This window comes from Argiope bruennichi, chromosome 8 (assembly GCF_947563725.1).
Source record: "Argiope bruennichi chromosome 8, qqArgBrue1.1, whole genome shotgun sequence".
Taxonomy (NCBI): Eukaryota; Metazoa; Arthropoda; class Arachnida; order Araneae; family Araneidae; genus Argiope; species Argiope bruennichi.
The window spans coordinates 122,746,340-122,760,766 of NC_079158.1; the positions used below are offsets into that span (position 1 = coordinate 122,746,340).

The 14,427-nt window shown below is 27.9% G+C and overlaps 1 protein-coding gene across 1 annotated transcript; it reads left to right on the forward strand.

Annotated features, from left to right (window-relative positions):
* The first annotated feature begins 3,345 nt into the window (after positions 1-3,345).
* LOC129980748 (glutamate receptor ionotropic, kainate 5-like) lies at positions 3,346-14,427 on the forward strand. Its single transcript, XM_056091130.1, has 7 exons — positions 3,346-3,420; positions 5,266-5,357; positions 7,021-7,108; positions 8,086-8,241; positions 9,601-9,748; positions 11,095-11,336; positions 14,146-14,427. The coding sequence occupies exons 1-7, from the start codon at positions 3,346-3,348 to the stop codon at positions 14,425-14,427; spliced, it is 1,083 nt and encodes a 360-aa protein (XP_055947105.1).

Consider the following 14,427-nt stretch of genomic DNA (forward strand, 5'->3'; position numbering starts at 1 on the left):
AGAATGATAGCCTTTTCTTTAAAAGAAAAACAACCAATGTTTCCCTCGCTTTTATCCTAGCGGAAATCCAGGAAAGAACACAGAGACCTGTTTTGTATAATCAATCGAATAACTTTGCAAATAAAATTATTATAGTGTATTTTAATTTGCTGTATTGCTTGGTCCATATTTTGTTACTTGTCATAACAATTCGCTTGAATTAAGTATTTTCAGATTCGGTTTCTGCAGCTAAATCACGCATAATGTGTTTAATTGCGCATGCGCGCTATATGGAGAAGTCTTTGTATGCATGCAAATGTTCGACAAAGCACATTTCTGAACAGCTCACGCATTATCTCATTCTTTAACGCGTAATGACCCTTAATTTGAGGTTCTTCGAAACTGGAATGTTTTTAGATAATTGGATACTTAGTTGAATTTGCACAGATGGGAAAAATAGGGACACAAATATTGAATCCGGTTACAAGCTCAGTAATGATGGTTTTGATTCATCTTATTTTCTAAGTACTCAGAAACTGTTGCTAATATCAACAGAGAAAGAGAAAGAACCAGAAGAATGTATTGCATAAAAACCAATGTGCATTAATAATCAAAGTTTACTCTAAAAGAATGATTTTAGAATATGCTTGGGCTTCATTTTAAATGATTTATTTAATTTTTAAAAAACTCTAATTAATTTCAATAATAAAATAATTTTTTATACTTAATGATTTTTGTACTTAATGTAAAGTTTATTAGTTGGAAATATGTCACTGATAATTATGACGTATTTGAGGAATGTCTTAAAACTTTATATTTTCATAATTCTATTTACATTATTATTATTTTTTAACTCTCGAAGAAAATACTCATTTCAAAATCTCTAGAGAACAATAATTAAACACTAGAGCATATAGAAAATCCAAATTATCCAGATATAAAATATATTATTTTATCACAACACATTTTGACCCAGATGTTTGCATTCAAAGATAACAACTAAAAATGCATTTTTTTTTTTTTTTGAATTTGGGAATATCTGAAACATAGAAATTTGTCAAAATCTTTCATTAATTCGTTTATTACGATTAATAATTAAATTTATCATGTATGAAAATGTAGAAAATGCTGAAAAACATTTAAGAAATGATGACTAATCAAATTTGCACTATTTTTCTCTCCTTCTTTTTGGCAACATCAAGACTTTGAGTTATTGGCATCAAAATGTTAATGGCTCTTTATATAGAGATCGTTGATTTACTTCTGTTACAAGTGTAGCATTTCGATTTGCTCAGTTATGAAATGCTAGCCGCTTTTTTCGGCTCGTTGTTTGGTTGGGATTAATAGTTGTTAAAATTTAAAATCTTCATTTAAGTATTTTATAAAGCTTACTCTCAATGGCATCTTCAGCAGAATATTTTTAAAGAAATTTTGAAAGACATGTAATACATATAATTCTACAAGCCTTGACACGATTCTATTATTGTACAATGCAGCAGCTTAAATTTCTGTCATCTCATCTTAAATTTGAAATTTAATTTAAAGCAGTATTGAATTAAATCTTAATTAATATAAAATATTTTTTGTTGAATTTTTTTAAAAAATGAATAAACAAAAATATTTTTATAATTATTTATTTATGAAGTTAATCTTTAATTGTAAGTACAATATATTTTCAAAAAAATTATTAAAATCATGCTTCAAACCGATTCTACTCATCTTAGAAAATTTTTTATATCTTCATCCTCAATAATGAAAGAAAAATCTAAATTGAAATATCTTGTAGCGACGATGTAAGCTTGATCGACTGTTGTGATTTTCTTTACAACAATAAAATATATTATTTCAAAATATAAGAGTAAAAATATGTTTAAAAATAATTAAAATATATAAAAATCATGCAGTAATAAATTGGGATAATTCAGAGAATTATTTAAGGAATTTTAAGTTGGTGTAAATATTTTTATTCTATAAAATGATCTGCAGTTACTGTGAAAAAAACTAAATTTTGCTTAATTTTTAATTAATTAAAACATTTTTTTAAAAAATAGCTAGACATAATAGAAAATGAATTTAAATCTCTTGTCTTTAGACATTTGAGTATAATTTTTTTATGATCTTAATAGTATTTTAAATTTTACACCTTCAAATCTATATTTGAATTTTTTTTAAATCCAGTTTGTTGCATTTTCGGATTATAGCATTTGTAAACCTACGGATATATCCAGAAGAATAAAAATCAACCTTTGACTGATTGTTACAAAATTTCGCATAAATCTACAACTCTATTGATAAAATTTTCAAACCTTAATGAATTGTTTTATTGAACTCTAAGAGTTAAAAATTAATTTATAGAATATTTAAAAGATTTTATTACTTGTCTTTATTTTTGCTATTCTGCAAAGTTATATTTTCGTAAAAAATTTTGGAATTCAATAAAAGAATTTTTAAAAATTATGTGAGTTATTGTTTAAGAGTTTCCATTTTATTCAAAAAGCTCATGCTTGTTCTTTTTAACTATGTTAAAAGTTTTAAACGAGTCGAAAAATTAAGGATAAACCAAAAAACAAAAACTGGAAAAATGGTTTCTTTCCTTTTTTTAAATCTCAATTTCATTATTAAAGTATATGGAATTTTAGTTTTATTTTTTCAACGTAGCTCTGTGGATTGTTATATAAAAATAATTTTTTTTAATAATTTATATCTTGGAAGAAATGTTTTTTCCACGCGATCTTTTTAACATGAAATGTAATTACTCTTTTTCGAGATTCCATATTTTGATTGAATTTTTAAACTATGAAATGTACTTTTCTAGAAAGCAAAAAGTTAAAATCTGAGTAAGTGTTATAAACAAAATATTGTAAACAAACATTTGGTACGGTAATTATTACAGAATGCATCTGTAAACTATGTTGTTAAAAAATTGTGAAGCCTTCACTCCCATCATCTGTCATTTGTTTTAACAATCTTCCAATTTTTAAATTGATCTTATCATTATAAATTACGGCTGTTTTTTTTTGTTTGTTTGTTTCATCCGCTGACTGAAATCGCTTTGTTTCATTTGAATTTCAATACCCATTGAAAAGTGAAATGAAAAAAGCAGAATTTTTAAACAAAGATCAAGTTACGATTGTACAGTTCTTGATGCATAAAAAGAAAAATGAAAAGTTGCAGAAAAATTCGATTACGTTTGCTTTAAAACAGTTTAAGTGCAACAGAATGAACATAGAAAGTTTAGAACATTCGGAATGATCATGAACATTAGGTGGCATGTTTCCAAATTCTGGAACCGTGCTTCCAAAAATATTGTCATAGAGAATCTTATGTTAATGTTGTTTCTTTGAAAAAACAAAATTGTGGACGTCAATGCAAAATTATGGAAATAAACTTAAAGATGCATCTTTTTCAGCAATTGAGACACCATCAGATCAGCCGTTCACAGTATTAAAGTTCCCAAATCTACAATATTCCGATTTTTGACAAAATTTTGACAAATTTAATTTTGAAAAAAAAAGGAAAAATCCATAAAAAAATTTCAAGCACCATCAAACCATTTCTTATAGAAAAAAAACGAAAAGCAAAGTTTAGCTGTCAAGAAATCTCATATATAAGCTTAAAATACAGTAATGGAATTATTGAAAGGTTCAAAAACTATTTGAATACTAAAAATTGAGGAAAATTGTTAATTTTTTAAAAATTTAATCTAATTTTTTATACTAAAAGTTGCGTTTTATATTTCCTTTCTTTTATTATAATTATAGGACAAATCAAATTCACCAACTTCTACTGTTATGGAGCAGAAAAAACAATTTAGTGTTATTCTTACAGAGTGGTAATTTTCGTAAGATCTGGCAACTGAATTTTCTTTCTATGACTGAACTCTATCAGTTGCTTGATTGGCTTATTTGATATACAAAATTTCGCTTCATAGATAAAAAAAATGAACCAATAGGATGGTTTTATATTATTTTGAGCAAATATTAAAGTACAATGTTTTATCTTACATTTTTCGAAACAAACATATCTTCTCAAACTACTTGATTGAGCCATCTCAGACTTTACAAGACTTAAATTATTACATTTATTCAAACTGCTTATTTTGAATAAAGGTATCTGAGATCAATTTTATCTTTTAGCGATGATGTATGCATCGAGCCTAACAACGATCTAAATGATAGTTCAGGAACACAAATAAAATAGACATTGTCTATTGATCGACACGTGCAATAAAATGATTTGTTTGATTTGCAGATGAGCAAATAAACAATGTTTCATATAGGTTGGAAAATTATCTTCAAGAAAACTCTTCAAAACATGAAAGTTCTTCTCTGTAAACGAAATTTGACATCAAACACATTAATAAAATAATCTGCGCTAAAATTAAAGCAGCGTGTCACACTTGGATTTCTATAGATTGAAATGACTTCTTTTTGCATTCAAATAATGCGTTGCATTTTAAATCTTTGAAAAAAACATTATGTTGGACCTTTAAAATTTAATTCGAATTTTTTTATTATTCTGTAGTTCTTTTAATTTACATTTGTTGTAATTAAAAAAATATACCGAGATTTTATTGATAGGAGTGATAAATTTTTTAGAAAAATATTCATGAAAGTACTTAACTTAAGAACTGCACTTTCTCCAGTAAGTATCTTCTTCTTATGAACTATATTTTTATTAATTGATAATATATATAATCAATTAAGTGTGCCTAATTTCAATTTTCAATTCTGTAATTTTTTTTTTCTTTTATTAAAACATTGCTTTTTGGAAAGAAAATATTTTGTGATAAAACCTTTGTTTACTTGACAATTTTTGTTCCGTTTTGTTTAAATTTCAATGTAGTTGTCCGAAAAACTTTGAAAAACTTAACACGGGTACTTTTAGTGTATTTATAAACTTTAAGAAGGAAACTTTTGATAGAATGTACAACTAAATGGAATAAAAGCTTAGAACGAAACAAAACAACTATCATTCTGAATATAAATTTTAGTACTTGGAAATATCAAAATAGAAAATATGTTTAAAAGTAATTTTTCTCTTATTTTGCTTTATTTTTTCATAATGTATTCTTCTAATTGTTTACGAATGTTTAAAAACTGTAATTCTATTATAAACCGAATTTCTCTTTAGTAAACAATAAAAAAATTGATGCAGCATTTCACTCTACTTTGTAAATTTGAATTGAAATATAGCTTGGATATATTTTGAAATAAAGACTTTTTAATGGTAGATGAGAATAGTATGTTATATATCTAGTTAAAAAATAACATCTTCTCTTTACAGTGGAATCCATGGATTGTACTGAAAAACAAAACTGAAGCACAAGGTGTTATTTTAGACTTATATGATAAGCTGAAGGGATCTGGGACAGTTGAGTATGCTTAACATATAATTATTTAATTACTATTTTTGCATTTAGCTATTGAAATTAGATGAATTAATTTTTCAAAAATTTATTTCAGAATATATTATTTTTGCATTTAGCTTTGAAATTGGATGAATTAATTTTTCAAAATTTATTTCACAATATTGCTTAAAATGAAAACGAAAAGAAGTTTTTTTTTTTACTCATTAAATAATTTCAAGACAAGTTTTTAAAGACAAAATTTTCTTTTCGCAAGAATCTAGTTTTCTATATTAGATCACTTATAATTTTATAAGCAATTAATAATATTGCTATATATTATCGCTTAGAATTTTTAATTAATTTAATATATGACATTAAAATATTCAAAATAATTTAAATGCACTTTATAACTGCATTATGTTTTAATTTTATATTTTGCAGGTTGAACATAACTGTGATTGGAGCTGAAGTGGTCTCTCTAAAGGGTTTTCATTTTTAGAAAACAAACTGTTATTAAATAAGTTTTTGGTCTAAATTTTTATAATTAAATTAAGTTTTAAAAAATTAAAATCTGTTATAGCAAATTTCAAGTTATCATGTGAGAACATTATTTTTTAAGTCACGTGGTATCAATCCCTCATAGAAACATCATGTTCCCGCATGACTCATATTTCGCAATCCCCAACATTTAGAAAGGTGATAGTTTTTGACGATCTCAAAATCAATTGAGTTCTAAAATTTTTTTCTCGAGACCATAATTTTTTTTTCGTGAAAAACTAGTTTAAACCAGCTTGAAACAATCACTTGACTATCAGGTGTCAATATTTGGAAAACGATGGGGTTTTTTTTTTTCTCCACCATTTCAAAATCGTTCAAGCTCCAAAACTTTATGTCAAAGCAATTTTTTTTATTTATTATTATTATTATTATTATTTGAAAATTAGGTTTAAACTGCTCTGGAAGGATCATGCGACTATTGCATTGCGCAAGCGTCAATTTTTAGAAAAGCTATGCCTTTTTTTTCCATTTCAAGATCGTTCCAAACCAAAACCTTTCTTGCCAGTTAGAAAAATTGAAAAAAAAATTCGTATCTATCTATATATATGTATATATCTATATCTATATCTATCTATCTGTATCTATATCTATATCTATCTATCTATATATATATATATATATATATATATATATATATAATATAATTTTTTTCACTGTTCTTCTTCGGGTAATAACTTACTTATGACTCTGCCCTTTATTGGCCAGACACGAGAATCGGGTACATGGATGACATTCGCTCCAAGTTGTAACTTTCTTCATCATTTTCTAATAACCCCAAAAGAGAAAAATTGATGCCTCAAAAGCGATAGATAGCCAATTTTTGCCGTACATTTTGAGGTTTCAAAACTCCAAACTAAAACAACATCATGTTCTCCCATGATAATATTTTTTTATATATTACTTACCATAATTCTCAAAATATCGTAATATAGATGAATCACTACACGCTCTTATATGAAAACGCATTATGTGCTTATAAAAATATATATTTTTTAAACTTTTAAGACTGATGCGTTATTTGAGATTCCATCATTTGCTTGTTTACTTTTCATTCAAATTTCTAATCAGTACATGGAATACTGACGAGATATGAAATTAATGTATGTTTTATAGTTTTTTTTTTCTTTTCATAGTTTTACTTACCAGTATGACGCTCCTTATGGAGGATTTATTGGACCCGATGGTAAATGGAATGGCATGATTGGAGATATGATCAACAATGTAAGTGAAAAAAATTTGCTTTGAAGGAAAGCAGTAAAGTGTTGGCAACCCTATTAAAAATTTCATTTGATAGCTGATATTTTAGGTAGAGCGTTACAAAATTTGAATTAAATATTAAAAAACACAATTTTTTTCACATTAAATGGTTTTATTTTTATTGAATCGTAAAGTACACAGGATAAGGTTATGTATGGAATAATACATAGAGCAAATGGCCTCAGTAGCTTTACTAGCACATACGCACTCTTTTGTTGAAATGTTCCATGGCCATTTTGCATAAATGTGGCAGAACTTCGTTGATGCAGCGTTGAATTTCCTCCATCAATGCACACATGCTTGAGGGTTTGTTGACATAGATACATTTGAATACTTTGCATCAAATGTGTTCACATATACCTTTCAAATCTAGAATAGAAAATAATAAGAAAGTATCATAACTTTCTAATGATATTTACATATTTTTGGCAGATGGATACCACACAAAAGTTATCTCAAATACGAAGAGAAGAAATTAAGAAATGATTTTGCATTATGAATTTACAAAATTTGTTTACTTTCTTAGGCAAGCTGTTTACGCTTTCTGTTACCTTCTAAGCCGTTAAGAGAGCAGGCGGTGATATTGCGATGATCTTTATTCATTTTCTGATATTTGGTAAAGACAAAAGATGGTAGTAGTGATCGTAGATTTTCCATTCAAGCTTTAATGCTTTAATTGACTTTAAACGAAATGAACTAACTGTACTTATTCTGAAAGAGTTCCGCAATTTTATAATCACAGTGCGAGAATGATAGTCTTTATGTTTATGTACAAAAGTCTGAAATTTATACTACATAATTTCTTCAGATTAACAAATGTATTAAAAGTAACATTAAAGTAGTAACAGTCGTAATGTAATTAATCGTAATAGCATAACAGTAAAGTAACATTAGTACTTTAATTGAGTAGTAATAAGTAGCAACTTTTATATTTATTGCAGGTTACCGATCTGGCAGGGCCTATTTTTATAAACGAAGCGAGGGCCAAAGCTGTAGATTTCGCCTTTCCCGTAGATTTCTCCCAGTTGGTTATAATAACCGGCTTGGTTCCCGCTCATAAAGATCCCTTCCTCATTTTTGGAGTTTTTCCTCTAGCAGTAAGAAATGACAGTTTTTCTCTACTTATTAAAAGCTTTTGTACATTATTACATTGTACATTTTGTACAAATTATGGGAAAAAAACCTTCTACTAATATATATATATATATATATATATGTGTGTGTGTGTGTGTGTGTGTGTGTGTGTGTGTGTGTGTGTGTGTGTGTGTGTGTGTGTGTGTGTGTGTGTGTGTGTGTGTGTGTGTGAGTGTGTAATGATATTTTAACACTAATTTCAAGTTAATTAATTTCCAAAGTTTTATCTTAATTTAGCCCATAGTAAGTTCATTCTCTTATTTCTTGATCCAATTCCACTTTCTCTACTTAATTAATTCAAGAGAAGCTTTATAAAATTGCTGAATCGACTAAACGCCGACACATTCTTACGCTACGCGTGAAGGGGTAAAAAAATAAGCACATTCTTTTTTAAAGTTCCCTGTGTTTCCCTTATTTGTGATTGACATGCATCAGAAATCCCTATCAGAATCTTAATAATATATTAGTACTGTAAAAAAATAGTTTCCCTATCCATATCTCATGTTATATAAGACGGATAATTTATTTCGCGCTTCTTCCCGACTACTGTTTTTGCAACGTGCTGTGGCGGACGTGCCTTGTCCGCGCCTTCTTGTAAATAATAATACCTGCTTCTCACATATGAAAAAATAAAATGACGTCCAGGAAATCGAAAATCTCTTCACTGCCTTCGAAACTGCATATATATATATATATATATATATATATATATATATATATATATATAATATAACCAAATTAGTAAAAATACCAAATTAATATTAGCAAAAAGATTATAGAATCAAAAAAGAAGAAATTAAGAATCCTACCTGAAGACTTTCTGAAGGGTCACCTTCAGGCAGGGATTCAAACAAGGGATTTTTTTGTGTGAGGGGTCTGACTTTTGTCTAAGAATATTGACACCTCGTGACCCGAAAATCCCCTGAAACCCCTTATATCTAAGACCTCAATTTCAGGGAATTTTTCCATTATATTTTAAAGCACAAATTATACGGGATCTAGCAGAAAATTAGAGAGATACATATTACGTTATGGCTGAAGGCGTTTATAGTATTATGAGTAAATTATATAACTAACAAAATTTGAAGCTTTAAAATATTTTGATGAAGAAGCTATTAAAATAGGAGTTACATAAAATATTTAACTATTAAAATTTTAACGAGCATTAAGATTGGAGAACTGGCTGGTCACCAAAGGCTTAATAAATCAATAAATAACATAAAGTGAAAGAGTATGCATAATGCTAGCTAATTGCGTATTATTTAAAGCATAAATTTTGCTTCTAATAACAAGTTTTAAGTAGAATTTTATTTTATTCTCAGATTTGGCTGCTGATTTTCCTTGCTATATTTCTTTCTGCTGCCACGGCATGCTTAGTATACTATCTGTTAAGTCCATCATCAAAAAACTGGATATTAAGAGCTCTACTCAGATATATGTGGGAATTTCAAATTGCCCTCATAGGTAAAGGTAAGTGAATAGTAGTTCGAAATCAGTATTTAGTACTTCTTGTATATTTAACAGGTTTTTAAATTAAATGTAATAAAATTTGCAAGAACAATAAGGATATAAAATTTCAATTTGAAGTAACTTGTTTCTAATTCAGTTTCAAGTGGTTTTTAAAATACCCTGAGAATAGTTGCATTAAACTTTTTCTAAATGATAAATTAATTTTTAAAGAACTAAACAAGAAAGAGAAACTCAAAAAATCAACTGGATCGCGCCTTACCAGGCATTATTAAGGCTTTCAATCATATTTGAAAAATAAATAAACAAACAGCGGGTGTTTCCAATTAAGGTCTTATCCCCCCCCCCATGTGTATGTTGGTTAAGACCGCGAATGTCTTGCTTGGTATAGACAAACAACATTGCAAAATGTAGTTCCTTGGCATAAATCTAGCGTTTTTGTGGAATCTCACTTGCGAATACACATTTTGGAAGCCTTTTTCCCAACCAATTGCAATCGAAACTTGACACTGAGCTACAGTTGTTCAATAATTCAAAACAATTACAATAATTTAAATCTTTGTGTTTTGGTACATGTCAAGGTACAGATAGAAAGACAGTTAAACTTTTGATACAAATAGAAAGGCAGTTAATATTTTGATACAGATAGAAAGAGAGTTAATCTTTTGATAGATTTATTCAAAATTGGATAAGAATCTATAGTTTAAATGATAAATCTGAGCATTAAATTTTATTTACTTAGCTCTTTGTGATTTGTGGCTTTTGTGCTCACTTGTACTTGAACTGGCAGACAAAAAATTTCCTGTGAATTAATTTCGTTCAAAATTTGGTAGAAATTTACAAATTTGTTGCAGGATCACATTCTATACTTCATCTCCGAAGCTCAAAGTTCAAAAAGAGACATAATAAAGCCAAAAATGTGTTTTTTGAACTAATGGAGGTCTGAAACGTAGAGATTCGTCAAAATTCGAATTCGGATTTTTTGTCGATTAAAATGAGCAGATAAAAATGTGTTTTTCGAACTCGGAGAGCTTTGAAATTTGGAGATTTATCAAAATCTTGAGTTCGAATTTTTTGACGGTTACAATACTTCTTATGCGAAAATGCAATAATTCTTTCTCGCATTCATCCTGGAAGTTCTTTTTATGACAATAAAAATTCACAGTGCATATCCATTCTTTCTATAAACAATGTTAATTAGATTTTTTATATCACATGCTCCTTATTATTACTAAACTAAATCGCATCTAATGAACAATAGTAATCAAATCATTTAATCCATGGTTATTTTGACTGATCTCACTCGAAATATTGCAAACATTTACCCTTCATTCTATTCTTTTTACTAGGATTTGCAGGAAACAACAGATGGTTCATGCGCGACATTTGGTCAAACAAGAGCTTTCGTTGTCTTCAAAGCTTCTGGTTTCTTGGTTGTCTAGTCCTCATGTATGTTTTCCAGGGAACGATGGTATCAACTTACGCAGCGAACAGATTAAAGCCTCAGTTTGAAAGCCTGGAGGATTTCTTGAATTATCCGAGCGTAATTGTTGGAACTTACGAAAACTCTTATCCTGTCTTGTGCCTGGAGGTACTATTGAGAAATCAACAGTTTGCCAATCAAATAATAATGGCATCTTTTTTATTTCTCATCAGAACCTGTATAGTTGAAGGATTAAAGCAATATTTCATTTTGAAGTATAATTTTATCCAATGCATTTACAAAGATACATTTACCATTCACAATAAAAGATTTTCGCTTTTATTCACCACAGAATCATTAATGATGAAAATATAGAAAATGAATATATTTCTGTTAACACAAAATATTTTGCGATATTTCAACGATTTTGTTCGATATTTTGAATGCAATGCAGTATCGTGAAAATATCGAATTCCGGGCGTTTTTTTATTAGAGTTAATATTGATGATCAGTATGTTATATTAAACACTGAGAAAATATTCGCTTCTATAAACAGGATATCAATTTTAATCATGGTTCAATAGCTAATTTCTTAACAATTAGAAATAATATTATACGTTAATTTCAATTTTTTAATGATTTGAAAAATTTAAATCTTGTTTAAAACAATAAATGTACATAATCTGTATTTTTATACAGACTCCTGGTTCTTTTAATCGCATTTGATAAAATACTTTTGATACTGTAGAATTTCAAAAAATCGGTTATAACGGATCGAGTATTAAAGATTTGAATTTCATTATTTAAATCAATTTATAGTTTATTTTAAAGACCGCCTGGAATTATCTGTATTTATAACCTTTTTGTCTAAAATAATGAAATTCAAAGTTTCATAACTCAGTCAATTTTGGTCAAAAAGAAACTGAACTTTTTTTTTGTTTGTTTTAAATGTTAAGGCAGCAAGAGTACTGTGTTAAATATGAATAATAAGAGCGAATATTGTATAAAAATATATTTTCATAATTTTCTCAGTAATATATTTATTGATTCAAAATAAATAAAATATAATTCAATACACTGTTTAGTGGAATGGAAACTTATTCCTATTTCTAATGGTTAAATTAGATATTGAGCCACAATCAAAGTGGATGTTCCTCATAAGAAATGCGAATTACTTAGTGATATCAATGTACAATATTTTTTTATCTTTTTATTTTTTTACCAATGCGTGTGAATCTTGTATTTTGTTAATGGAAAGGTCATAATATTCCAAATCATATCAACCCTTAAAATGTTATTCAAAAGCTAAAAAAATCATATTCAAGCTTGTTAGCGCATAATCTAAAATATTTAGAGATATTTTATAAAATATATGAAAAATGTCAATAATAATAATATAGTTGCATCAATTGTGATGAAACTGCAGAAGAATTTCGTGGCTATGGGTTTGAGAACTATATCCTCTTATCAAAGTTTTTATTTCGCACACATATATGTTTAACCATTTCTATCTTTGGTAAAAATTTAAATTCTTAATCGATGGTTGTGTTCGTAGTATCTCCAATCATTTAAATCATATCTTTGGTAGTAAGTAAAATATTTTTTGATTACGTTTTTTTTTTGTATTAAATAGATAAAAAAATTTTAAATTAAAAATATTTTTAATAAAGAATTATGTTTAGAAATTAAAAATGAATACAATAGCATAGTGTTCTAATAATATTTACTAAATAAATTTTAATTAATTTTTTTTCATGAAAACATGATATAATCAAAATTTTATTCTCAGACAAGTTCAAAAACAAAATAAGAGAAAAAGCGAAGATTGGTTTATAGACTCAGTTCTGGCTTCCTTGGTAAGTATAATATAGGGTGTTCATTAATTATTGTCGGGGGTTTCCGTACCTCATAACTTTCGATTAAAAAATATTACGCAAAAACCGATTACGTATTCGTAAATTACAACTCAAAGAATTTTATTAATGATATTAAAGTGTAAAGCTTGCACAATTTGCACTTTGTAGGCATTCAGCTGAAGGCGATTATGTATTCGTAAATTCGCTGAACAAATTTTGACTCGAATTGAGGATGATGAAAATTACCTTCGGAAATGGTTCTTCAGTGACGAATCCACTTTTCATGTGTCAGAAAAAGTGAATAAACATAACTGTAGAATATGAGGCTCGGAGAACCCGCACGATTATCAAAAGTCAAAATTTGTTCAGCGAATTTACGAATACATAATCGCCTTCAGCTGAATGCCTAAAAAGTGCAAATTGTGCAAGCTTTACATTTTAATATCATTAATAAAATTCTTTGAGTTGTAATTAACGAATACGTAATCGGCTTTTGCGTAATATTTTTTATTCGAAAGTTATGAGGTACGGAAACCCCGACAATAATTAATGAGCACCCTATATATTACAGGGAAATTTTTAATAAGAATCTCATGAAACTTGTTATTTTTATTTACATTAGAAAATGTTGGATTTACATAATTATATTTTCTAAAAATATATGATAAAGCTTTAAAAGTTTTTTAGATTTTATTTTCACCTTCAGATGCAATTATCATAATGAAACACAATATGTTATTCAAATGTTTCATTTAAATGCGCTCCTAATTTGTAACCATTACATTTTTATCTGCGATAATGTGAATTAAAAAAACATTAAGAGCACTTTGTTATACAGCGGATGACAATTTAAATTAATTGCAAGAGGTGATAACTGTTAATAGAATCTTAAAATCCATATTACAATGCTACTGTATCACTGATACATGTACAGAACGAACTTCAAAGCGATGTTTCCAAGATTTTATAGGCTTTTCAGTTATTCTCTGCTGATTTCTACACTTTTAAACTTAACAAGAATATTTTTAATGCTTCAATTTTTATCATTTGCAATAATGATAAGCTTTTTTTTAAAAAATGAAGAAAACCTCTTTTACTAGTGTTTTGCTTAAAAATTTCAGAAGCTAGTGAATACCAGACTTGAATCTGTATTCGAAAGAATTAAAAAGAACCTCATCAAGATGGATAAAGGCATACCACCATGGCTTGATGCAGTGGAAGCAGGAAAGGCTGCCTATATAGCCGACACTTTGTACGCCAAGTCCATAATCGGCGAGCGATTCAGGGTGACAGGGAAATGCAACATCCGAGTCTCCACTTTCGACTTATGTTCGGGATACATTGGGCTGGCATGCAGGAAAGGGTTAAAGAAGAAGTTTCTGAGAAGTCTCGACAACGGGTGA

Coding starts and splice junctions, on each gene's coding strand:
- LOC129980748 (XM_056091130.1), top strand. CDS start 3,346: ATGCAAAATTATGGAAATAAACTTAAAGATGCATCTTTTTCAGCAATT. Junction 7,109..8,085: donor TTGGAGATATGATCAACAAT/GTAAGTGAAAAA, acceptor TATTTATTGCAG/GTTACCGATCTGGCAGGGCC. Junction 11,337..14,145: donor ATCCTGTCTTGTGCCTGGAG/GTACTATTGAGA, acceptor TAAAAATTTCAG/AAGCTAGTGAATACCAGACT.